The following is a 24,835-nucleotide window of genomic DNA, read 5'->3' on the forward strand; positions in this document are numbered from 1 at the left end:
AGAGATTTGTTTCCTAAATTTGAAGGCACTATCAAAATGAACTCCAAGGCTCTTTACAGAGGAGTGAACATTTGCTGCCCTGGTGATTTTGGCCTGATAACATGCAAACAAGTTGACACAAACAGGTTTGAATGGCTGTTAAAGGTAACCATCCTCACTTGTGATCTGTCTGCTTGTGATCAGTGTGTGTGTATAAAGGGTCAGTGAATTGCTGGGCTCCTGACAGACCCTTGCATTTTTCATCCAGTGCTGCACTGACGTTTCTGGATTCTGAGTCATGGGGAAAGCAAAAGAATTGTCAAAGGATCTGCATGAAAAGGTAATTGAAATGTATAAAACAGGAAAGGGATATAAAGAGATATCCAAGGACTTGAGAATGCCAATCAGCAGTGTTCAGACTCTAATTAAGAAGTGGAAAATGAGGGATTCTGTTGAAACCAAACCACAGTCCGGTAGACCAACAAAAATTTCAGCCAGCACTGTCAGGAAAATTGTTCGGGATGCAAAGAAGAACCCACAAATAACTGCAGCTGAAATACAGGACTCTCTGAAAAAAGTGGTGTGGCTGTTTGAAGATACACAATAAGGAGGCACTTGAAGAAAAATGGGCTGCATGGTCGAGTCGCCAGAAGAAAGCCATTGCTATGCAAATAACAACACAGGTGTTTGATAATAAATTGCTTTACCCAACCACTAACCATGAGTTAAAGAAAAGTTTTTCTCATATCATTCATATTCTCTGAAAAATGGCCAAGAAATCCTAAATTCTGCCAGGGTGTGTAAACTTATGAGCACAACTGTATAAATATGTCTAATTTATTCATGAAATACGCAAGGAGACATGGATTTTTACAGAGTAGTAGAATGTAGTGACAGAGCTACTAAATCAATCACTCAAAGGCTAGACTGCCTGTATTTTCTACAGAGCTTGCAGCGCCTTAACAAAGCTGCTGTTTTTGTGCTTTTACACAAAACCAAACAATGCTGGAATATCAAGAGCATGCCTTCCAGCTCCCCTGGAGGGCACGTACATTACTGAATCAGCTGAAGCTTATATAAACATTATTAAGCTTCTGTTACATTCTCCGTAAAGACAAAAGGTCGTCTTCATTTCAAAAAAGCATGACCCCTTTTGTCCACAGGGCCCGCCAAAATCAACAAAAGTTGCAATTTCCTTACAGTTGGTTTAAAATCCTCAGCACTTAGGTGTCTGTTACCCCCAGATGAATGGTGGCATGGTAGGCAAGGTGATTAAAATTCTTCTTGAATAAAAAATCCTTTTTTTTTTTTCTCTGCTTGGTGGAGAGTCCCACAAGAAATAATGATATCAAGGTCAGAAAGGGAACTGTGCACCATGCAGTGCTGGCAAGTGTGATGTTGTGCATGCTGACTTATAAATATGCTTTACTGCAATGTCGGGATGTCCTTCACATCATTACCATTTTCCTAGATGGTGTATTTTTCTTCTCTTTTGGCAAAAAAAAAAAAAAAAAAATGCATTAACCCTGAAACATCAGTCACAAAGATTTGTACTGAATAATTATATACAATTGAAGGTGTATAAATATTTTCTGAAATGTAGAGCTGTAAAGCTCGTTACTGTATTTCTCTCGTTGACATTAGCCGGCTCTTCCATTCTAGCTTGAAAACAAATAGATCTCATTGTATATTCATTCTGTACCTACACTTGAGGTCAAAATGATTAGCCCCCCAGGAATTCTGGAACATTTTCCTTAAATTCTGCCCAATGTTTGAATCATTGATACAACTTGATATAAGCAAACATTCACCAGTGTTCTTTAGTAGCTTTGGTACATTTTGGAATGTAAAATACATTTTTTAGGATAGCTTTATATCAAATATAGTGAAAAATGGGATGGTCAAAAATATTAGCCCCCCTGTGATTTTTTGCTTTTAAAACACACCTGTGCAGTCAGTTTGTTTCCTAACAACACCTGTAGGTCTGTTGGCTTCCTAACAACACCTGAGCATTCAAACAGCATTGAGATTTACTTAAGGGACTCCAAACAGGGCACTTGAACATGTTATTGAGAGAGACTACTCTTACTAACCATGCCAAAGACAAAGGAAATCAGTCTTGAGCTCAGAAAGAAGATAATTGAGGCTCATAATAAGGGGGAAGGCTATACTGTCATGTCCAGGCGTTTTACAGTGTCTAGAATAGCTGTACGTTGCATCATTGCAAAGTACAAGGAGACAAACTCTGTTAGAAACAAACCTAGGCGTGGTAGAAAACACAAGATTTCAAGAACTTTAGAGAGGGAAGTAGTCGAAGATGTCAACAAGAAGCCCCGGACATCTGCCAAGATGATTGTTGCTGACCTGACCTCCTCTGGAGTTGATGTTTGAAGGAGCACAGTTGTGAGGGATCTTCATCATAGTGGGCTTCAGGACCATCGTCCCAGAAGAACCCCTTTACTCAAAGAGCGGCACATCAGAGCCAAACTGAGGTTTACCCGAGAACATTTGAAAGGTAAAGATGAGTTTTGGAAGTCCATCCTTTGGTCTGATGGAACTTTTTGGGCGCATGGATGTTGTCTACGTTTGGCCAAGAAAGGGAGAGTCCTTCAACCCTTAGAACACCGTTCCCACAGTTAAACATGGTGGAGGGAGCATCGTACTGTGGGGCTGTTTTGCAGCCTCAGGCACAGGGAACCTTGTTCTGGTGCATGGCATCATGAAAAAAGAAAGTTATGTTGACATTTTGAGGGATCATGTGAAGAACTCTGCTCTTAGTCTATGGCTTAGGTCGGTGCTGGGTCTTCCAGCAAGACAATGACCCAAAGAATACTTTAAAGTTGGTCCAACAGTTCTTAAAGGACACCAAAACCAAGGTCCTGGAGTGGCCCGTACAGAGCCCAGATCTAAATCCTGTGGAGAATCTGTGGCGGGTGCTCAAAGTGAACGTGCATGCAGAAACCATGTACTTTGGACCAGCTGGACCAATTTACATTAGAAGAATGGGCCAAAATCCCTCCAGAGACATGTGCCAACCTTGTAAAGAACTGTTTGAAGAGGTTGTTGTCAGGTGTGGCTCAGAACGGGTGCACTATTGACTACTAATGGCCAGGGGGCTAATAATTTTGGACATGCCATTTTTACCTTTTCTTGTTTCAATTCATTGCATCAATAAAATATCCAAATCAAACATAGTGAACATTTTGACTTTGTTATTTTGGAAACAAATAAACTATAAACACTTGTTTTTAATGGTCAGTTTCATGGAGAAATCAAGGGTTTTATCTAATTTCACAAGGGGGGCTAATCATTTCTGACTCCTGGCTTAAACACAAGTCATTCAATTGTTTCTTTACAATTTAAGGAGAGATCATTTGTTTTTACAAACTGCTAAGGGTAAGAATCCTCTGCTCCCTTTCTACTGAGAGGCCACATCCCTCCTCCATATGTCAGCAACCAAGTACTTACAGACTCCTAACCATACATTCTAGTAATGTCTTACGGTCATATTCCACCTGATCTGTGTCCAGTCCGTCTCCGATCCACCATGGCACCAGTGTTAATAGGTTTCTATTCTAGTCAATGTGTTAACTTCCACTGGATCCGTTGTGTTACGGCTGCGTCTCTGATCTACATGTCGGAGCCCTCCAGATCAGATATGCCAGACTTCAATGTTTGCCGGATGCCGGAGCACGACGCATCAATCTCAACAGAGCAGATCAAGCGGGACAGGAAGTCAGACACCAAAACAAATGAAAACATCTGATTCATTTTCAGAATAAAACACTCTGTGTTATCACCAGATCGTATTTCACTTCACTACAGCAATAAAACAGAACTCCTCCTCATAGGTACTAAGTCCACCCTATCCAAAGCCGACAGTTTCTCCCTCTCCATAGACAGTTCAACAGTTTCCCCCTCCCCTCAGGTAAAGAGTCTGGGTGTCATCCTCGACAGCTCACTTTCTTTCAACTCTCACATCAATAACATAACCCGGTCTGCATACTTCCATCTCTGCAACATCAACCGTCTCCGCCCCTCTCTCACCCCTCACACCACTGCTATCCTGGTCCACAGCCTCGTCACCTCCCGTATTGATTATTGTAACTCACTCCTCTTCAGTGTCCCTCACAAATCCCTCTATAAACTTCAACTGGTCCAGAACTCTGCAGCCCGCATCATTACCAGAACCCCCTCCTTTCACCACATCACCCCCGTCCTCCAGCAGCTCCACTGGCTCCCGGTCATCTTCAGAATCAACCTCAAAATCCTCCTGTATACTTTTAAGGCCATCCACAACCTCTCCCCCCCGTATTTGTCTGATCTCCTCCACATTGTCACCCCCTCTCGCTCCCTCAGGTCTTCCACCTCCCTCCACCTCTCTGTGCCCCCTGCCCGTCTCAGCACCATGGGGAGCAGGGCTTTCAGTCGCTCTGCTCCCCAACTCTGGAACTCACTCCCACCTGACATCCGAAACACTGATTCACTTCCCTTATTCAAATCAAAACTCAAAACACATCTGTTCAACTCTGCATTCTCTGTTTAACTTCACTGCCTCATTTTAACTTGGTGTTACTTTGCTTGTTGTTTTTATTTATTTTATCGTGTTGTTTTTATTGTGTTTTATCCTCTCTGTAAAGTGTCCATGAGCGCTTGTAAAGGCGCTTGAAATAAAATGTATTATTATTATTATTACTACTACAACAACAAACCGTCATGATGAGCGGAGCCAGGCCTGGAGTCAACAGGTCAGAGGTTTTCAGAGGACCAAAAAGACAACATGGATGAGGAGTCGGATATTCATTAATGCAGTAATTACTGCGGGAAAACCTCGGTCACATGACTCCAGCTACCCGGAAGTCCTGCTCAGTGCTGCGTTATGAAAATGCAACCAGTGGGCGTTAAAGGATGAGAGAGCATGGAAGAGGGACCGCAGCGGATTGGAGACGGACCAGACACGGATCTGGTGGCAGACACCTTCTTCAACTTTACAGTCACCAGACTTCCCTAGTTAAGCAATATGCAGAGGTTGTACTAATGTCCTTGCAATCACTGTATGTCAGAAATATGAAAGCTATTCCTATTTTCCACTTCCTGTAATCACAGATATTTGCCTTCTCAGGTCAACACATGCAGCCTCTGAAAAGAGGACAGCTCATGTTTACCTACCGCAGTCTTTTTCAACATCCCCAGAATTGAATTAGAATGGGACTTTTCAACACTGACCACTATTTCCCAACCCATCTGTCAGTACAGATGTTGTTATCAGCAGCCACAACAAGACATATGCACAGCTTGTACCACAGTGAACAGGGGGGCTGTCCTCTAAGCAAGACCCAGGTGCATCAGGAAGGAATGCTTAAGTCTGAAGTGTCCTTATAATAAACTGTATGAATAATGGACGTAGTATCCGTGACATCACTAATCTGTTTCTGAAGCGCTGTTTTGAAGCCAATTGTCGGTGGGAGCCATATTGGAAATGCTGAAATCGACCTAACTGCTATTGAGCTAGTTTGAGGTAAAGAGGCGAGCTTTGAGCCTCCTCACCAACAGCTACAGTGTTCCCGCCTGTCAATCAAGTCAGCTGTGCCTCTCATAATGGAAAACTTGTAATCTTAAAGGTGACATATCATGCTTTTTTCATCAATATATATTGGTCTAAGAGGTCCCCAAAACATGTCTTTAAAGTTTATGCTCAAAAAAACACTTTGAAATCAGATTTTGGCATGCCTGAAAAACCCTCTTCTTCATTCCTCATCAGAACACTCTGTTTTCTCTCTGACCACGCCACCTCAGGAAGTGGATGTGCCTCGGCTCTCCAGCACGTTGATCTAATGTTTACATGTTGACTGAATATACACGGCTGCTCAGAGATCGCGTTACTTCAACCCTCTGAATCTGATCCTGACGGAGAGGCGCCTGCAGCAGGACCTTTCTGAAACATTGGTCATAGATTTAGTGTTTCTTGTTGTTTTATTTATCAGTATGTAGACGTGTGTCTTGGTACACAGCTACGAACATGTAGCTATGTGGCTATGCTAACTAGCGCTAGCACGTATCCATGATAAATAAAAATCATTCACTAGATCTTCAAATCTGCAGGCCTGGGGAGTAAAACCGACCTCTACAGCAGGACCTTTCTGAACCATTGGTCACAGATTTAGTGTTTCTTGTTGTTTTATTTATCAGTATGTCGACGTGTGTCTTGGTACACAGCTACGAACATGTAGCTATGTGGCTATGCTAATTAGCGCTAGCACTTATCCATGATAAATAAAAATCATCCACTAGATCTTCAAATCTGCAGACGTGGGGAGTAAAACCGACCTCTGCCAGAAAGGCAGCGGGACCTTGTCTGAAGGATTGGTCACAGATTTAGTGTTTCTTGTTGTTTTATTTGTCAGTATGTCGACGTGTGTCTTGGTACACAGCTACGACATGTAGCTATGTGGCTATGCTAACTAGCGCTAGCACTTTTCCATGAAAAATAAAAATCATCCACTAGATCTTCAATTCTGTAGACGTGGGGAGTAAAACTTTGTGTTTATTAAGACAGTCTACAACTAGCATGCCTCCCTCCTAAGCTCCTTGTTAGCACACATGTGTGCAGGGAATGAAAAACGGAGGAGGGGATTCAGTATTATTTTATACAGTCTATGGGCTGAACAAGCTCCGAGCTCTGACTCCGTGACAGACCGGATATTGTTGTGACGTAACAAAAACACTGAAGTCTGAAACGGCTGGTTTCACACACATTTACAGAAAGGTGGAGAAATCAGAACAGGGGCAGAATGGATTTTTTTCATTCTCGGGGGGTTTGTAGACATGCCAGGGAAACATATTTCAGGTAGAGAACCATTAAAAAGTCCATTTCGCATGATATGTCACCTTTAATATCTTCGAAACTGCTGTGTTATGAAAAAATTCACGCCCTGTACAGTGTGCCGATCGAGAAATAAGCTGACCAGACTAAACACATTATTTGTACCAAACTGTAAACATGTTTATTTCTGCTGAGAAGATCATCTTTTTGAATTTGTGTGTATGTGGTTTCCGGTACTTCCAGAGCCAGCCTCAAGCAGACTCTTGAGAAACTGCAGATTTTACTTCCGCATTAGATTCAATTCTTACCGCCAGATGCTGCCGCTTGGTCCTTATGGTAAGATATTATATACCTACTGGATCTACTGCACAGCTCTTTACTGTGTGATACAATCTCTTTTTTCCCCTCTCTTTTATGAGACAGCTCTTATCTTCTGGGATTAAACTCTCCACAAATTGTCATGGTAGTGTAAGAACTGAGACTGGGAAGCAAAATACCTGCTCAATTATTTCACCACTGCAGAGTAACTCTGCCAGAAAATGTCGTTGAGATTTTTAGAGTGAGGTGCCAAAGACAAAGCACAAGCTGTTTCCTCACGGGGAAGGCAGATATTATAAAAACAAATGGAACTAAAATAACAAAAAAAACATTAAAAAATTCAAACTAAAGTGAAATCTGATGTAAAGCTAACCTAAATTAGTTCTGCCCAATTTAAGAAGTGATAAGATATCCAAAGCAGTGGACTCAGTGGTCCTACCTATATCATTTTAATTAAGAAGAATGTTCCAACTTAATTGTAGCTGATATTTTGAGATATCATAAGGATGAGAAGTGAGACATATTATCGTTTTTAGCATGAATGATGATTAGGTCTGGGTTTGATACCAAATCACAAGATCATAATTGGACATCGCAGACTGTTAAAGGGTTTTATCCACTGCTGATAATTCTCTCAGACAGACATTTCTCTTATGCCTTTCAGCAACAACCTTGTTAGCACACTAATGATAGAACCTTAATCTTCTTCATTTCCAAAGCAGTCGTTTAAGCCAATTACTTTTTTCCCAGTATGCTTCATTTGGTTACATATTGCCATTTTGTTGAACTCAGGATTAAATACAGGACTTTCATGAAGCACTACACTATATTATCAAAGTTCTTTTTTCTAAGTCTGCCACACACAAATGGGAGGACCATTCTTTCCTTCTGCAGTGCTTAGAGAACATATATTTCTGACACACAAGATTTCCACAGGACGCTGACAATATGACAGTAATAATTCCTGACTCTTAGACAGCGTGCAGGCACAGTGCAGAGGAGCCTGATTGAATGAGCGTAATTATGCAGGAGTAGGTAATCTATCCTCATTACCACAGGCATCCCTCACATGGCCTTGGCTCCATAATTATTAAGTGTGTTTAATCCCCACTCTGAGAGCTCCACCTGAGTGTCCCCTCCGCGTGTGGTGCTAAGTAGGGGAGAGATGTGAAATAGACCGCAGCTGAATATTTCAAACAGAGACAGATCATTTGCTCAGCAAATGCTTGAGAAATGTTTTGATCTCTCCTTACAGTCCTCTAGAATGAGTAAGAAAAATTACCATTTTGCTTATCCTACACTAGATATGCTTATCTAAAGCTCTGCTGCCACATCAAACATTGCAGTGTGAGCAGTGACCAGTGTGAAAAAAGGGGCTACAGAAGGACACAGTGTAGCGGTGTCAAAATGACAGAGAGAGTTTGTGTAACTGTTCTGGACCACGCAACATTTGGAAATACACTGACATGGACCAAAAAGAAGCTCTCATGATTTACTAAATCTTTTTCTCACCCACTGAGCCAAACAATACTCTGTGACGTTCACATGAGATTATTTCCTCAGTTTCCCTTAGCTATAATTAGCCCGGAACAGACTGACCATTCTGTTAAGTTTCTGATTAAAAATAGGTCCTTTAACTGCCACTTTGAAGTTAATTGGAGTCATTTATTCGCAGCCTGTTAATTCAACCAGTGGGCTGTTTAATTTTGGAAAATTATAGCTTCCTGCTAGGATTGTGTTTGAATTCAGCATGGCACTCACTTTAATCGTGGTACATTTATTTGTTTATGTACTGCTTATAACGCAGTTAGATGATGTTATTCTGAGATTTTCAGTGGTGGGAAATTAAATTGCATTTGGTGGGTGATGGAGTGCTTTGATACAGCTTAGTGAGGAGTGCCTTAAGTCAGTTGGTAGCCCGTTTCTGATGTGGCCTTGCGTGACTAGAGATTTAATGAGCCTAGGCGCCAAGTCAAAACAAACTGAACTAAATGGTTTATAAATAACTGCAACACAACTAGGATCGGTTTCCATTCACTTCAGTCATTTGGGAATGCATTTTAGACTTCCGGTGAGCGGACGATGTAGGATGTGTTTTACTGTAGCTCCTCAGGAATGAGATAATTTTGCACTTTAAAGCTGCTGTGAGGAACTTTTGCGCCCCCTTGTGCACAAAGTGATACCTCTTATCTCTTGTCCTAAACATGCAAAAGTAGTGTTTTCAACAAAAACCTCATCCTGTTGTCTTCAACAGTCAACTTTATAAGGCAATGTGATTAGTTTCCATGAAAACAGAAGCGAGATGTCCATCATCTGGTCTGACACCTACCCCCTCAGGGCGGTTTCAGGCATTAAAAATGACAACAGAGAAGGTGTCAGTGTTGCTGCTGATGGACTTGTTTGCTATTGAAGGTCATAAAGAGGCATCAGTATCATTTTCAGTCTGTTTCTCAGCCAGTTCAAAACTCCTCCCATTGATCACTAGTGTTTAGAGTGTTTTCACCCAGTACTGCTTGTTTGGGGCCATAACCTTATAAATGTCGAGTCTTCGGACACAAAGTGAGTCTGTCAAGTCCGGCCACGGTAGGCCACAACACCAACCCTTGGAGCTCGGTTCCCCAGAGAAGCCTGATGCTAATGATGATATGCTACGCAGCATTAAGGTCATGATAGATGACCTATGGTCTGAAAACATCACAAAATTCAAGTTCATAATATCAGAAACCGTAAAGAAAGAAATGCCGGCTGCCCTGAGACTGTTGGAGGACAAAGTAGCTGCACAGAACGGGACTATTTCAGATCTCAAGCGCTCTGCAAATGAGCATGACGACCAGCTAACTAGCAAGTCATTTGGGAATGTGGTTTTCCATAACTCAAATTCTTAAAAAAAAAAGTTACACTAAACATGCATATATTACAATGATATGTTTGTGTAGTAGATTGAGTCTATTGAACCAAAACTGTGTCATACCTCTTCTCAGGCTTGGTAACAGTTGGTAGTTTGTCATCATTGAAGACAGAGTTGAGGGCCCGGTGTAATCTCTGGAAAACAAGCAGCATACTAGCTGTTACATGCTGTACAGTTGGTAATTATTAGTAAATCATTTTCACCAATATTTTTTAATTGTTTATGGGAACTAAAAATAATGTCTGTGTTCTACATACAAGTCAGTCAAGCAGACCTAAGAATAAGACATTTATACACCAGAAACTAAGACTGATTCAGTAAGTTCAATTAGTTGCCCAAACTTGTGACCTTTTGCAAATTATAATGTGAATTTGGTGAAAATGTATATGTTAAAAACTCATCATTCAAAGCTCCTTTGTGTTGTGTATGTGTGTATTTCAGTATGTCATACCTGACTGGTGTGCAGCCAGTACTTGAAGCGCGGCTCCTTGACTCTCGGGATCACCAGCTTGTACACAATGTGTTCTGCTACTGTGGTCAGTAAAGATAAGGCCACGCCCACACAGAGCATCACAAACAGTCCGGAGAAATGCTTTATGCCCATCTGCAGTGTCTGGAGAGACAGAGTAAGACATGAAAAGAAGGCAATGTATGCAGAGAATAAAGCATTACCCTACTCCCTCAAATGCAGAGTAGGAAGTACAGAGGTTAGAATATTTCTAACTTAACGCTGAATGATTCCTATGTTTGTATCATAGCAGTTCCTCATGCAATGTAAACATCATACACACAATTGTGCAAATAGTGCAGTAGTTTAAGCTTCATGTAGTTATAACAATGACTCATATATAATTGTCATTAACACAGTTTTAAGCTTTATCTTGTTATAAGATAAGATAAGATATACTTTGTAGGTCCCCCATTGGGGGAAATTCTTTTGTTTCAGCAGCTTACAACACGAGACAGGGGAATACAACAATGTACTAACATAGTTAAAAATATAATAACAATAATAACAGTAATGATAAAGGTAAAATAGAATAAAATAAAATAAAATAAAATATGTCAACTATTACAGATATATACACACTATGTACACTTCTATCTGATAAATAGATAAGGTAAGTTATTGCATGAATAAAATTGCACCAGGTTATTTAAACAAACATACACAGTATGAAGAACAGTGCGATTCAGATGGATACAGTAGTTATTTGTGAATGTGCCAAGTCACACTACATCCACTACATCCACTACATCCACTGCGATGTAGTGGAATGAAAGAGGAGAACAGCTGATTAACAGGACACAGCAGTGCTGGTGTTAAACAGTCTGATTGCAGATGGGATGAAGGACCTGCGGTAGCGCTCTGTCCTGCAGGGTGGGAGTCTCAGTTTTGTTGCTATTCACAATCTACTGTGATTGTTTTATTTTTGTACTACAATGAAACATTAAAAGAACACGCTTCGGTTTGGCATCCTTATATTACTCAAACAGGTACAGGCCAGGTGGTAGAACTTAGCTGGTGTAGGTACAACTGTTCTTCAAGCTAACATTTAAGCTAACAACAAGTTCATATTTTTCATTAAATTTACTTTTATTAAAGATCTAATACAGACAGTATTAGCTACTGTTTGAAAATGTTACAGCAAGTTTGGGCAACTTCACAAGTCACCTGCCAAATCACAACTCGATCTTATCTCATCTTAATCCACCATGAGCTGTGCACCTTGCAGTATTTAGCTAGTTACAGCGACAAAGACAAACTTCCTTTAACAGGCAGAAACCTCGAGCAGAACCAGACTCATGTTAGACAGCCATCTGCCTCGACCGAGTTGGGGTTGGAAAGAGGGATAGAGGAGTCTTTATAACACCACAATCCCTATATCTGCAGTTGTTAAAGCTAACTAGCTAGCCAAGAAAATTAGTATAAGATTAGTGTAAGAAGAATGTTGATTAAGATTTCTTTTGTGCCTGTTAGATGAAATGACAAAGAAAATGTGAGAAAATTCAAAAATCAAAAAAATAAGAACACCATTAACTTGAAATCTGCACTGAATAAATATTAAACTCCATATTGTCTTACAAAGGAAAAGTAGAGTCTTGTACAGAGAATTCAAAACTTAAATAAGATATCACACAGCTCAAAATGTACAAATCTACTCGTATCTTCACACTTTTCCTAATTGAGCATCTGTTTAATTTATTGCAGATGGACATTTTCATATGAATCTTTTTACTGCTGAGTGTGAATACAGCAGCAGCAGCTGCAATGATTGCATTATAAAGTCATGTTGGAAAAAAATACATGATGGATTAAATTCCTCATTGCAGTATTGTGACTTGGCGAGCTGGATATAATGACATTTTGGAGAGCGGAAACTAGTTGCAGCATCTAACTGTTAGGGAGGAAATTTCCTGGGAATTAATTTGGATAGGAACAGATAAAGCATACAGCCATATTATCTTTGAACAATAGACAAGCTTGGTGAGGAAACATGATGTTAATTTAATCTAAAATGTAGATACAGTGCAAGAGAAATGGTGTACATTATTGTATATAAGAGACCTCCAACATCCCTCATGGTTATGGATATTCCTGTGATCAGCACATTGAAGCAATAGAGTTCTGGCAATGCACACAGTTCATTGTACTGACCCTACGGAACAATCCGTTTTCGCAGTGATTTTATAATTCACAACCCCACTCCATTATTTTTTTTACCCTCTGTGCTTACTGGGCTAATTTCTAATTTCATCCATTTTTTTTTTTTTGCAAAAACCTGAGTAACTTCAATAAAGCACATAATCTTCATCACTTTGATCACAATTTATCTCTTGGTGATGTTGAGTTTGGCCCCCTTAATGTTAGCTAATTGAATAATATGTCATTTATTGGTATTGATTTTATTACTTGAAATGGGATCAGCTTCTTTGGGGTGACAGAGAGCTGGCTGAGTGCCAGAGAGTTTGGCTGCCTCATTGAAGCCAATCCATCAGTTTTTCCTCTTTTCAGAATCCCAGGCTTGCTGCTGGTGCAGCACTCATTCATTGGAATAAAAGATTGCTTAAAAAAATGCTGAGCAGGGCTGAACTGAGCCAACCTTGTCAGACATTCATAATGCTTACATCACATGAATTTTCTGATGAAATTTCCAGTGTCCCCATTGACAGCATAGTTAAACTGTGCCAAACATAATACCTTTGTTAGAATTTCTGGGTGCCGATGGAGATATAAAGGCAAATGAGAAATGAACATCGATTGTGCACATGATCATTACACTATAGTTTCTGCCTGACATATAACTGATGTGGTTGCATGTTAAATCCAGGCGTGCAATGATTTAAAAAAAAATGTGTTCAAGCAGCATCCTCTGCCTTCACTGTAGGTAGGTGCAGGCGTGACACTGCAGAATGAAATGTACCTGGAGCAATTTCAATGTCTGCAACTGCAGATAACATCTATAACACATCTATCTCTTACACAGAGGAAAATGGTTCAGCTGCACTGCAATGTACTGCTTCTGCTATTTATATCAACCCAGCAGATGGTTATTTACATTTAGGAATCAGGTTTCTAGATACAGCTGTCATTGAAACGTGCACACCAGTAGTGCTTTTTAATTAATAAATCATGATGATTTAGGCAGAAGAAGCTTTGTGCCTTTGAAAACAGAAAAGTTACACAGTTGCTAAGTAAAACAGATAATGAAAGAGAAAAGTGTAACTGTAGAAAGAATATGGGGAAGAGGAAGGACATGAATTACGTTTGAATGCGCGAGGTTTTAATTCATGCTTGACAACAGAGAGAGTGCAATACGTATTGACACACTACAAAAGAGCCACTTTTGGGTATTCCAGAGTCACAGCTGGATGGAGAGACAGCCAGGCTGCTAAGAGAGCTAAGTGCTGGCTAATAGCAGCACAGAATGGACAACGGAGCCTGGACTGTTCAAGGCAGAAGTGAGGGGACACAGCTTGGTTGGCAGATGGAGGGTCAGGGGCCAGGGTTTGAATTAGTAAGGAACAGCTACTGAACATGGATGCAGTGCAAGGAAAAAGAACAGCTGAAACATGTTAAAGAAGTTGCAGCATTCTTGTTGTGAAGCTAACAAAGTTACAACTATACAAAACATTGTATTTCCATAAGGAATTCTAAGTAACCAGCAAGACAATTTAATTCATTTTAAGGTTTACAATGAAAACTGTTCCCTGACATGATACTGCTATACTTAAAGGTACAGTGTGTGTTATTAAGTGGCATTTAGCAAAAGAGTGGCTCCCAGAAATGCAAAGGTAGGAAGATGAAGAAGAGTGTGGTTTTTGTTGTTGTGTGAGAAAAATAGCTTTTTAATGATTGGACTTTTTAGTTCTAAAACTTGACAAATGGAGGATGATACTTATCATCCATCAAAGGAGCTTCTTGTCCTCAAAGGCCACTGCGGCTTCACTAACAGGAGGGTTGAGCAAGGGAGCATTTCAATCTAGAATCTGACTGCCAGATATTGATAATTACTTGGCCTTTTTAACTAATCACCCAGCTGTGTTAAATACTTAATTGTGATTGGTCAAAACCTGTCGGCAGTCCCTTGATGACGGTTATTAACTCTAATGAGAGCAACACAACAAGACAGCCAGATAGCACACATCATATCAAAAAAGAGTCCTGGTACTTCTGATTCTTTATACTGAGGTAAAAACGTTAGATCTGTTGGCATGCTAAATTGGTAGGCTACAAACATGGCTACTTTTAGTTTTTTCAATCCTGTCCAGCAATCCATCGTTGCCTAATGTGGAATCAGAGGGACTATGTTTTTAAATCTGCATACATGAAACATTTCTTAAACAGTAAAAATCATCTTTTACTCAATATTTTGAGGCAACTTGTTAATGTATGTAGTTGGTGGCCGGGTGGAAAAGATCCCTCTGCTCTTGGTCAGGATCTTAGGTCTCAGCAGATGGCTGTCTAACATGAGTCTGGTCCTGCTGGAGGTTTCTGCCTGTTAAAGGAAGTTTTTCCTTGCTGCTGTAACTAGCTAAATACTGCGAGGTGCAATGCTCATGGTGAATTAAGATGAGATAAGATCCAGTCCTGTCAGTAAGAGGGTACTGGATCGTATCCTGTCTTGATGTTGGGTCTTTGTTAATAATTTAAATGAGTACGGTCTAGACCTGCTCTGTTTGTAAGAGCTTGAGATAACATTTGTTGTTATTTGGTGCTATACAAATAAAGATTGATTGATTTATTGTCTCACCCTGTAGGGATTCTATTTGGCATAACCACCAGCTAACAATACATTATCCCTCACACATTCTACACACTGTAACTTTAAAAGTGCAATAATGTATTAGCGCTCAGGAAACCGTTAATAAGATGTAAGCACAACAGTAATGTATTTTTAAATAGTTGTTGTGGCAGATGTGTGCAGTTGCCTATCAACACACTCACAGAGGCTGAACGTTGTTAGAGGTCATTAGGAGCAGTGCTTCTGATCATAAAACAACATGTCCAGTAGTGTTCACACTTTGTTCACACATATACACCATAGGGGGAAAATGTGCTGTTTAAGTTGTCAAGCACTTCACAAAGTTCAACAGGAAGTAACTAACTGTTTGCAGTTTTTCTGCAGGAAGAAAGCTTCCTGATCCTGGAGAGGAGAATGATGAAAGCACTGAGATGAGACAAAAAAGAAAGGTTGTTGGCTGGAAAAAAACAAAACAATAAGAAACTGAGACTCTCTGTAGAGCTGAGGAGAACTGCAGAGATTGTTCTTTTTTTTCTTTCCTATGAGCAACTCTTCACATGTCAGTGATAATAATGAGAGCCATAATTAATGTAAAACATATTGATTTGATTATTTTGTGTCCAGTTCCTTTGGCAGGCAGACAGTACAGAGAAAAAAACATGAAACCATATGAGTGATGATAGACAAAATCTGTGCCAAATCTCAGTGTGCTTTGATGTCTATCAGATAAACCAGTAACAGTGTACTGTTGTCGCATTTAAGGTGGTTTGCTCCTACCTCAGTCACTGCAAAGCTGCGCTTCCCGCAGGGCACAACCTTGTACCATTTGTCATGCAGCATGTCCATGAAGCCATCTGACTTGTACTGACTAACAAGCTCTGAGAAGTTGGAGGTGAGTGGAGAGTTCTGAGGGAGGCCAATCCCATAACCTGCCAGTGGAAATAGACAGAATCATTATTTCTTTTTCACAACAGAAAATCATTTTCTCTTCACCTCCATGTTCGGCCGTTATTTTCAATCACTGTTTCATGGCTGTGCACGAGAAAAAGGAAAAGAACAGCAGAAAACAGGCAGCCTCTGTCATTTTTGCCAGTGGTTGTTGAAAAGAGCCATTGTTACACAAAAAATCAAGCAGGTTCTTTACACTGCAGCTAAACCTCTACATTTCTTATCATGCCAGGAAAGTGTGACAAATTCAGCAAGAGCCAATTAAAGAAGTACTGTGGCTGGATAGGAAGTATACTGAATGATTTGTATCCTGAAGGCTTAAGTGTGCATTAAGTAATTAACAACAGCACTGGAATCCGGTGCTATAGTGGCCTGTAATGGAAGCAACCACCATGGGATGGTTTTCACAGTGGGAGGAAGAAGCTTGCTAAATGGAGATTAACAGACCATGGAGGATTGAAGCTTAAAGATTAAAAACTGTTGAAAGTTGTGTGTTTGATATTGTTTAAATTTAGGTTTGTGGTAAGAAACTCATGGTCTCTTCAAATCTACTGAATGCACACAGCCAAAGCATCTCTGTGAGTACTGTCTGGATGCCAGAACTCTAATTTCTGCTTTTATCCTGCTGAACTATGACCTAGGTAATCACACATGTGCTAAATATCCAGTCATTTTTTAATAAGTCAACAACTACATTAAACGGGAAAAGCCCCATGCCTGCATTATGCTAAAAAATGTGTGTATCATAGCACTTTATTTTTAACATTCAACTGTCTCACTCTTCTGTGATTTTTAAGTGGTTCCCTAAGTCTTTATTTATCCCAAGGACACAGCAGCAACAGATTTTTAATCACAAAGCAATACCTGGAAAACTCAATTAGCATATTTTAAGTCAATCATTCAACAGCTTTTCTACTCCATTAGGAGACTACTCTTCTTAGTACACAGGATTTGTTAAGAATTTGGTGATGTATCTCTTTCACCTATTTTGTGCCCTGGTCATGAAATAACCCTCAGTTTGCACTACAGCTTAATGATTTTGTCTGTCTGAGAGAGTTCAAAGCTTTGAAATAAAACTGTGTAACTAAAGGGTTCACTTGCTATTCCTGAACTGAACTAAATCTGTGCTCCTGCTTTGTTAATTTGTTCTCTTTGATATAGTTAACATAGGGTGAAACAGATGTGATGCAAAGTGTTTGAAATTGTCACGTTACCTTCGATGGCAAAGGGTTTTCCAACTGTTAATGTTTTACAGTCTGCATCTATGGAGACTTCATAGTCCAGTAGAGCTTTATCCATGATGAATGCATCAAGTTTCTGAGGGTCGGCCCTGGAGAACAAAAAGCAGATACATTGGAAACGCACTGCAAATGCAGATGTAGGAAAATAAGGGATATTTTCCCTTCCTGCACTCTATACAACAACAAACAGTGTTCCTCCACACAGAGGAACCGTAGGCATTTTTCAATTTCTGTTGAGTGTTCAGCTGAATCTCAGCTTGAATACATTACTCACTTTATAGCTGTCATTCAATGAAATACAGTATTCTCACATTTAAAAATACTGCAACACAATGTGTGTGATGTCAATACAGCTATGGTGGAGCAACATGTTGACCTGAAATGTGCCTTTACTGACTGGACAAAGTTTTATATAGCCTCGAACTAATCTATAGTTACTTTTGGAAATACACTGCTGGAACTAATACACAGGTCAGCCATAACACTACGACCACTGACAGGTGAGGTGAATAACATTGGCGATCTTGATACAATGACACCTGTCAAATGGTGAGATACACTTGGCAGCAAGAGAACATTTTGTTCTTCTGGTTGATGTGTTGGAGGCAGGAAAAACGGGTTACTATGTGTGAGCAACTTTGACAAGGATCAAATTGTGATGGCATGACAGCTGGGTCAAAGTATCTCCAAAACTGCAGTTCTTGAGGAGTGTTACCCTTGAGGAGTGTCAAAGGCAGTAAAGGCTCATTGATGCACGTGCAGTGTGGCTAATGTTAAGAGAGATAGCACAGCTAGCTTTAGCCACCACTCCTGGCAGCTTGTGCTGGTTATACATTGCTCTGGTCAAGTGGTCAAATGCTAGTTTAATCAGACACAGCCCACATACAACTTTATCTCCATTTACCAATTCAAATGGCTGCCAAACAATGCTAAGAGATGTCATCTGTGCTTGTTTACATCTGGGTAGTAGAGCATTACGGCATTATAGCAGTATATTCATTGTTTACTCTACTAAAAGTGCACATTCCCAGACACAATGTTATGTCTGGTGGATGTATATTCATATAAATAATACAAGACAAATATTCCACCTGCTGGGGACCAGCATCAAAAACTAGCATTTTAGAACAACCCTCTGAAATTCACATGAAAAACTTCACCTTTACCCACTGAGAAAAACTAAATGAGCCTTACATGTGTCACCCCAGTCTGCAACTCTGACTCTTTCTCTTCAGGTTTGTTCTTATGTCACCGCTCTGACCATACAGAGTGAGTAGAAGTCTGAGAAAAGTTTGTGTTTTGTCAGATTTAAAAGGGAAAGTTGGATTGATAAAAGCACCAGCCTGTTCTCTTCCCCAAGGCAAGAAATAACAACACTTTGTCCCATCCTTCTTTGTCTAATACAGACACACAAAGTACCCTTCAGCTTCTGCATGAGATGCACAGGTCCCTGAAATAACTGCAATATTTTTCCTGCTCTGGAAAAATAAAATGATCAGAGGAACAGTTGGTGGTGACAAAGCACAAATACTAACAGTGCAAAGGGGTGGCAGTTGGAGATAAATGATGGGCTGACCAGCTCAGGAACCTTGCCCGGGAGGTTAGGGCTCAAATCATCTAAGGAAAAAAGTAAATGTTGCAATACTCTGTGATGTTTTCCATAACCCAGCCATGTCGTTTTTGGACTGAAACCTAACCGCACAGACAGTAGACATTTTATTGGGTGTCTCAATCAGACAATGTGTGGGATGTGAAGGGACATTGGTAATTTGGCGAGCTGCAGAAATAGTATGAAACACAATTGGATGATTGCATGTATGGATTTTGAGATGAAAATCAAACAAGGACTAATAATTGACAAAGTACCAAATCAAAAAGATTCTGGAGGGTGAACTCACACAGTAGTAGGAGGTGAAAAGGTGGTTTGCTTGGTGCTTCTGTGTGCTTCACAGGGCTCTTCAGAGCATGATTTACCACAACCACTGAATATGGGGAAAATCTCTCAGAATTGCCCCATATTTCAGTTGGTCTTGAGTTTCCTATAATTTTACTGGTCACATGCCAGCAGAATTACAGCCTGTAAGCCAGTATCTGCCAATTCACTTACATTTTTCACTCCAAGTCTCTTATACAGAGGTGAGATATTAAGTCACAACACTCTCAGCAAAGTTTTAACATATCAACTTGGAATGTCTCTACTGACAGCCAAAGCCTACCTGAATACAAATTCTCCAAAGCCTTTTTCAGAGATAACTTCAGTATTTTTCACTCCTTATCAAGGACAGTGTTTGAAACCCACCACTATCTTTTAAGCACACACTGGCTGTTCATTACTACTGGTTCAATCAGACTGCAGCACATGACCTTGCTCTTTCCACCATTGGTGTAATGTATTTTATGTCCGGATCACTACCATGGCACTAACCAATTTCCCCCACCGATACAAGGCCTCCTTTTCTGCATTGTCTTCATGCAGTTGTGCTCATTCAAGCAGCTGCATCATGTATTGCTATCTCAGTGGCACAAGCAGGAAGTGCCACTTTGATACAAGGCTATGTGAGACAGCCGTTCCAGAAATGCTGAATGCTGCATCATGATGAAGGACCTGTTAGTACCCTGGAAAAGGATGCTTTTTTTTCCCGTTTCTGTTTTGTGTTATGTGAGACTTTATCAAGGCTTTTATACAATAACACAGTGGCATACTCAGGCTGTTTGAAGGGCAGGGGCAAAAACAAAAAAAGGGCTCCTATTTTCAAACGCCTAGTTTAGAATGAATTGAAATGTATTGATGCAGTGGTAACAAGAGGGGGGTCTGGCTAAAACTTAATTCCCTGCATCGTGATTAGTATATTTGTGACCAATTGTGGTGGAAATTGAATTATGAAAAAGACAAACATAATACTGTTGATTAAAACTTAACATAACATATTTTAATAAACTACATGGGCAATCAGAGGGCACATTTTTCAACAGTTATTTCAATAGAAGGGCATCCAGAGGGCACATTTTTACATTTACAATATATTTTTTAAGGGCATCCAGGTGGCCCTTTTTTACATTTTATACATTTGAGGGGCATCCAGAGCGCGCTTTTTAATGCATTGTCCAATGAAAGGGCACCAGGGAAGGCAATTTGTAATGTTGAATCTAATACAATGGGGCACTCTAGCGTGATTTTTATTTGGACATGAGGGCCTCATGGTATTATAATATTTGGATAAAGAAATTATTATTATTATAATCCAAAGGAAAAAAGCAGATGAAGAAACTCTTTTAGGAAAAAGTTTCTCCACATGCAATATTTTAACCTTAAAGGTGACATATCACGCTTTTTTCATCAATATATATTGGTCTAAGGGGTCCCCAAAACATGTCTTTAAAGTTTATTCTCAAAAAAACACTTTGAAATCAGATTTTGGTCTGCCTGAAGAACCCTCTTCTTCAATCCTCCTCAGAACACTCTGTTTTCTCTCTGACCACGCCCCCTCAGGAAGTGGGTGTGGCCTCGGCTCTCCAGCACGTTGATCTAATGTTTACATGTTGGCTGAATATACACGGCTGCTCACAGACCCACGCTACTACAACCCTCTGAATCTGATCCAGAATCTGATCCTGACGGAGAGGCGCCTGCAGCAGGACCTTTCTGAACCATTGGTCACAGATTTAGTGTTTCTTGTTGTTTTATTTGTCAGTATGTAGACGTGTGTCATGGTACACAGCTACGAACATGTAGCTATGTGGCTATGCTAACTAGCGCTAGCACTTCTCCATGATAAATAAAAATCATCCACTAGATATTTAAATCTGCAGTTGTTGGGAGTAAAACCGACCTCTGCCAGAAAGGCAGCAGGACCTTTCTGAAGGATTGGTCACAGATTCTGTGTTTCTTGATTTATTTGTCAGTATGTCGACGTGTGTCTTGGTACACAGCTACAGCTATGAACATGTAGCTATGTGGCTATGCTAATTAGCGCTAGCACTTATCCATGACAAATAAAAATCATCCACTAGATCTTCAAATCTGCAGACGTGGGGAGTAAAACTGACCTTTGTGTTTATTAAGACAGCCTACAACTAGCATGCCTCCTTTCTAAGCTCCTTGTTAGCACACATGTGTGCAGGGAATGAAAAACAGAGGAGGGGTTGAGTTGTATTTTCTACAATCTATGGGCTGAACAAGCTCCGAGCTCTGACTCCGTGACAGACCGGATATTGTTGTGACGTAACAAAAACACTGAAGTCTGAACCGGCTGGTTTCACACACATTTACAGAAAGGTGGAGAAATCAGAACAGGGGCAGAATGGATTTTTTTCATTTTCAGGGCGTTTGTAGACAGGGACACATATTTCAGTTTGAGAACCATTAAAAATTCAATTTTGCATGATATGTCACCTTTAAAAGCACCTTGATCACCTTTTTAGATTCAAAAGTCATCCAATCATTTCTATAAATCAGTTTTTAAAGGACTAGTTCATGAATATTGAGTTAAATTCTCATATGGGGCCACTTGGTCAGAGCACTACCAATGTCATTTGAATCTTACAGTCCAATGATTCATGCCTGGATCATTTGAGAGTAAACCTTTCCCCAACTGACATTGTGATGGACTTGCATGTTTTCTTGTACACCACGAGTAATTTCCTAAGATGACACATTTCCCTGCACCCTCTAATCATCCCTTTACAAGCTCTGCAAAAAAAAAAAAAAAAAGAAAGAATCTTGTTTCATTCGCTGAAATCGTGTTCTTCCCAGCCTAGGCCTGTATTCCAGCTGCCTTTTCTCACTATATTCTGCTGTGCTCCATGGGGATGCCAGTTGAATGTTGAAGCAGCTTAGGATGACAGCAATGGCAGGGTAAGGAGGAGTGTGAGATGTGAATGCAAACACGCAGGCTTGTGGTGGAGAATGACAGCATTTTTTTTTTTTTTCAAATGTTGTCTTCTCTTGGACACGCAGAGCTACTTTTTCTCACAAACATGTTTTTCAACTAATCTTCAGTGAGTACAGACAACAAGAGATTACTGGTTGGATAGTAACAAATGATTAAGACATATGTCAGATGGTGACTGCAGAGATTAGCATACAGAGCATGCCTTCTTATGAGAGTACACTTGAATGGATAATGTTGGTGGCTACATTTATAGTATAAAATTCCCTTACTTGAGATTATGTATGCCATCAGGTGTCGCTGGAACATTGTATCTTCTCATGTACTCATGCATCTCAGGGAAACTCTTCTTGAGGTAGTCCTCTGCACTGCTTTCTCTCACTGTGGCAAATCGGAATCCCTGAGAGGGATGGTGCAACTGCAAGAAACAAGACATGAACTCAAATCTTACCTTCAGAATACTTTAACAGCATAAATATTGATTATTATTGATATAAGCCATTGCATCTGTTGTTTAACTCTTTCCTTTTTTCTTTTGTTCTTTACTTCTTCTCTTCTATTATCTTTTCTTTTGTTGTCTGGAACAGTCTTTCAATACCCCTGGGCCCTGGCTCCACACTTCTGATTTAAAGAGCTGGTGAGTTGACAAAAATAACTAATTACCTCAGCCTGATTGCTCTTACAGAAGTGGGTTCATTAAAGCATTTATTTGTTTACTTAAAGTTTAAAAAACGACCAAAACTTCTTAATCAAATGTACATCAGAAACATTTTAAAACTGCAACTTCACAACAGCCTGTATGTGATGAGAAAATAAACAACAATAGTAGTCATTCCCTGTTAACCACTCAAGTCTGCTGGTGACTTTTACTTTTTCATCCCACATTACAGAAAACCACCAAAGGTAGTACCCATATTGTCTTATTTAAGCAGAGGTACAGTCACTCTGGGGTTCTCTAAAGCAAAGTTATTAACCTGGCTTTCTTACAGATCTTCTGGTTTTGTGAGTGCTTGATTCTGATTGGTCAAAATGAGCGGTGGTGATGATAACAGCAGTGTTCAAAGTTGTGACTTTGGCCTAGTTCATTTTTAAGTGTGTGTCAACTGTAGAGCTCAGAGAAGATGGAGAGCTGAATGAGGACAGTTTCATGTTAAAGGTGACATATCACGCTTTTTTCATCAATATATATTGGTCTAAGAGGTCCCCAAAACATGTCTTTAAAGTTTATGCTCAAAAAAACACTTTGAAATCAGATTTTGGTCTGCCTGAAAAACCCTCTTCTTCAGCCCTCCTCAGAACACTCTGTTTTCTCTCTGACCACGCCCCCTCATGAAGTGGGTGTGGCCTCGGCTGTCCAGCACGTTGATCTAATGTTTACCTTTTGGCTGTATATACATGGCTGCTCACAGACCCACGCTACTACAACCCTCTGAATCTGATCCAGAATCTGATCCTGACGGAGAGGCGCCTGTAGCAGGACCTTTCTGAACCATCGGTCACAGATTTCTTGTTGTTTTATTTATCACTATGTAGACGTGTGTCTTGGTACACAGCTACGAACATGTAGCTATGTGGCTATGCTAACTAGCGCTAGCACTTATCCATGATAAATAAAAATCATCCACTAGATCTTCAAATCTGCAGACGTGGGGAGTAAAACCGACCTCTGCCAGAAAGGCAGCAGGACCTTTCTGAAGGATTGGTCACAGATTTAGTGTTTCTTGTTGTTTTATTTGTCAGTATGTAGACGTGTGTCTTGGTACACAGCTACAGCTACGACATGTAGCTATGTGGCTATGCTAATTAGCGCTAGCACTTATCCATGATAAATAAAAGTCATCCACTAGATCTTCAAATCTGCAGACGTGGGGAGTAAAACCGACCTCTGCCAGAAAGGCAGCAGGACCTTTCTGAAGGATTGGTCACAGATTACTGAAGTCAAATTCCTTGTGTGTTCAAGCATACTTGGCGAATAAAGCTGATTCTGATTCTGATTCTGAGATTTAGTGTTTCTTGTTTTATTTGTCAGTATGTAGACGTGTGTCTTGGTACACAGCTACAGCTACGACCTTTTTATTTACAGTCTATGGCTACGACAACCCTCACCTATGATCATGAGCTGTGGGTCATGACCGAAAGGATAAGATTGCGGATACAAGCGGCTGAAATGAGTTTCCTGCGAAGGGTGTCTGGGCTCGGCCTTAGAGATAGGGTCAGGAGCTCGGACATCCGGAGGGAGCTCGGAGTAGAGCCGCTGCTCTACTCGAAAGGAGTCAGCTGAGGTGGTTCGGGCATCTGATAAGGATGCCTCCCGGACGCCTCCCTTTAGAGGTGTTCCGGGCACATCCAACTGGGAGAAGGCCCCGGGGTTGACCCAGAACGCGGTGGAGGGATTATATCTCCCGCCTGGTCTGGGAACGCCTCGGGATTCCCCAGGAGGAGCTGGAAAGTGTCGCCGGGTCAATTTGCTTGGACTGCTACCC

General features: G+C 40.4%; 1 protein-coding gene across 1 annotated transcript in view; it reads right to left on the reverse strand.

Annotated features, from left to right (window-relative positions):
* Positions 1–24,835, reverse strand: part of grin3a (glutamate receptor, ionotropic, N-methyl-D-aspartate 3A) — an 87,850-nt gene that overhangs the window by 10,249 nt on the left and 52,766 nt on the right. The window contains exons 5-9 of the mRNA XM_034709005.1: positions 22,625–22,770; positions 17,437–17,552; positions 16,052–16,203; positions 10,480–10,641; positions 10,092–10,162 (exon numbers count right to left, since the gene is read on the reverse strand). Coding sequence (XP_034564896.1) covers positions 10,092–10,162; positions 10,480–10,641; positions 16,052–16,203; positions 17,437–17,552; positions 22,625–22,770 — 647 coding nt within the window. The remainder of the gene's footprint in view (positions 1–10,091; positions 10,163–10,479; positions 10,642–16,051; positions 16,204–17,436; positions 17,553–22,624; positions 22,771–24,835) is intronic.

Source organism: Notolabrus celidotus, chromosome 19 (assembly GCF_009762535.1).
Source record: "Notolabrus celidotus isolate fNotCel1 chromosome 19, fNotCel1.pri, whole genome shotgun sequence".
Taxonomy (NCBI): domain Eukaryota; kingdom Metazoa; phylum Chordata; class Actinopteri; order Labriformes; family Labridae; genus Notolabrus; species Notolabrus celidotus.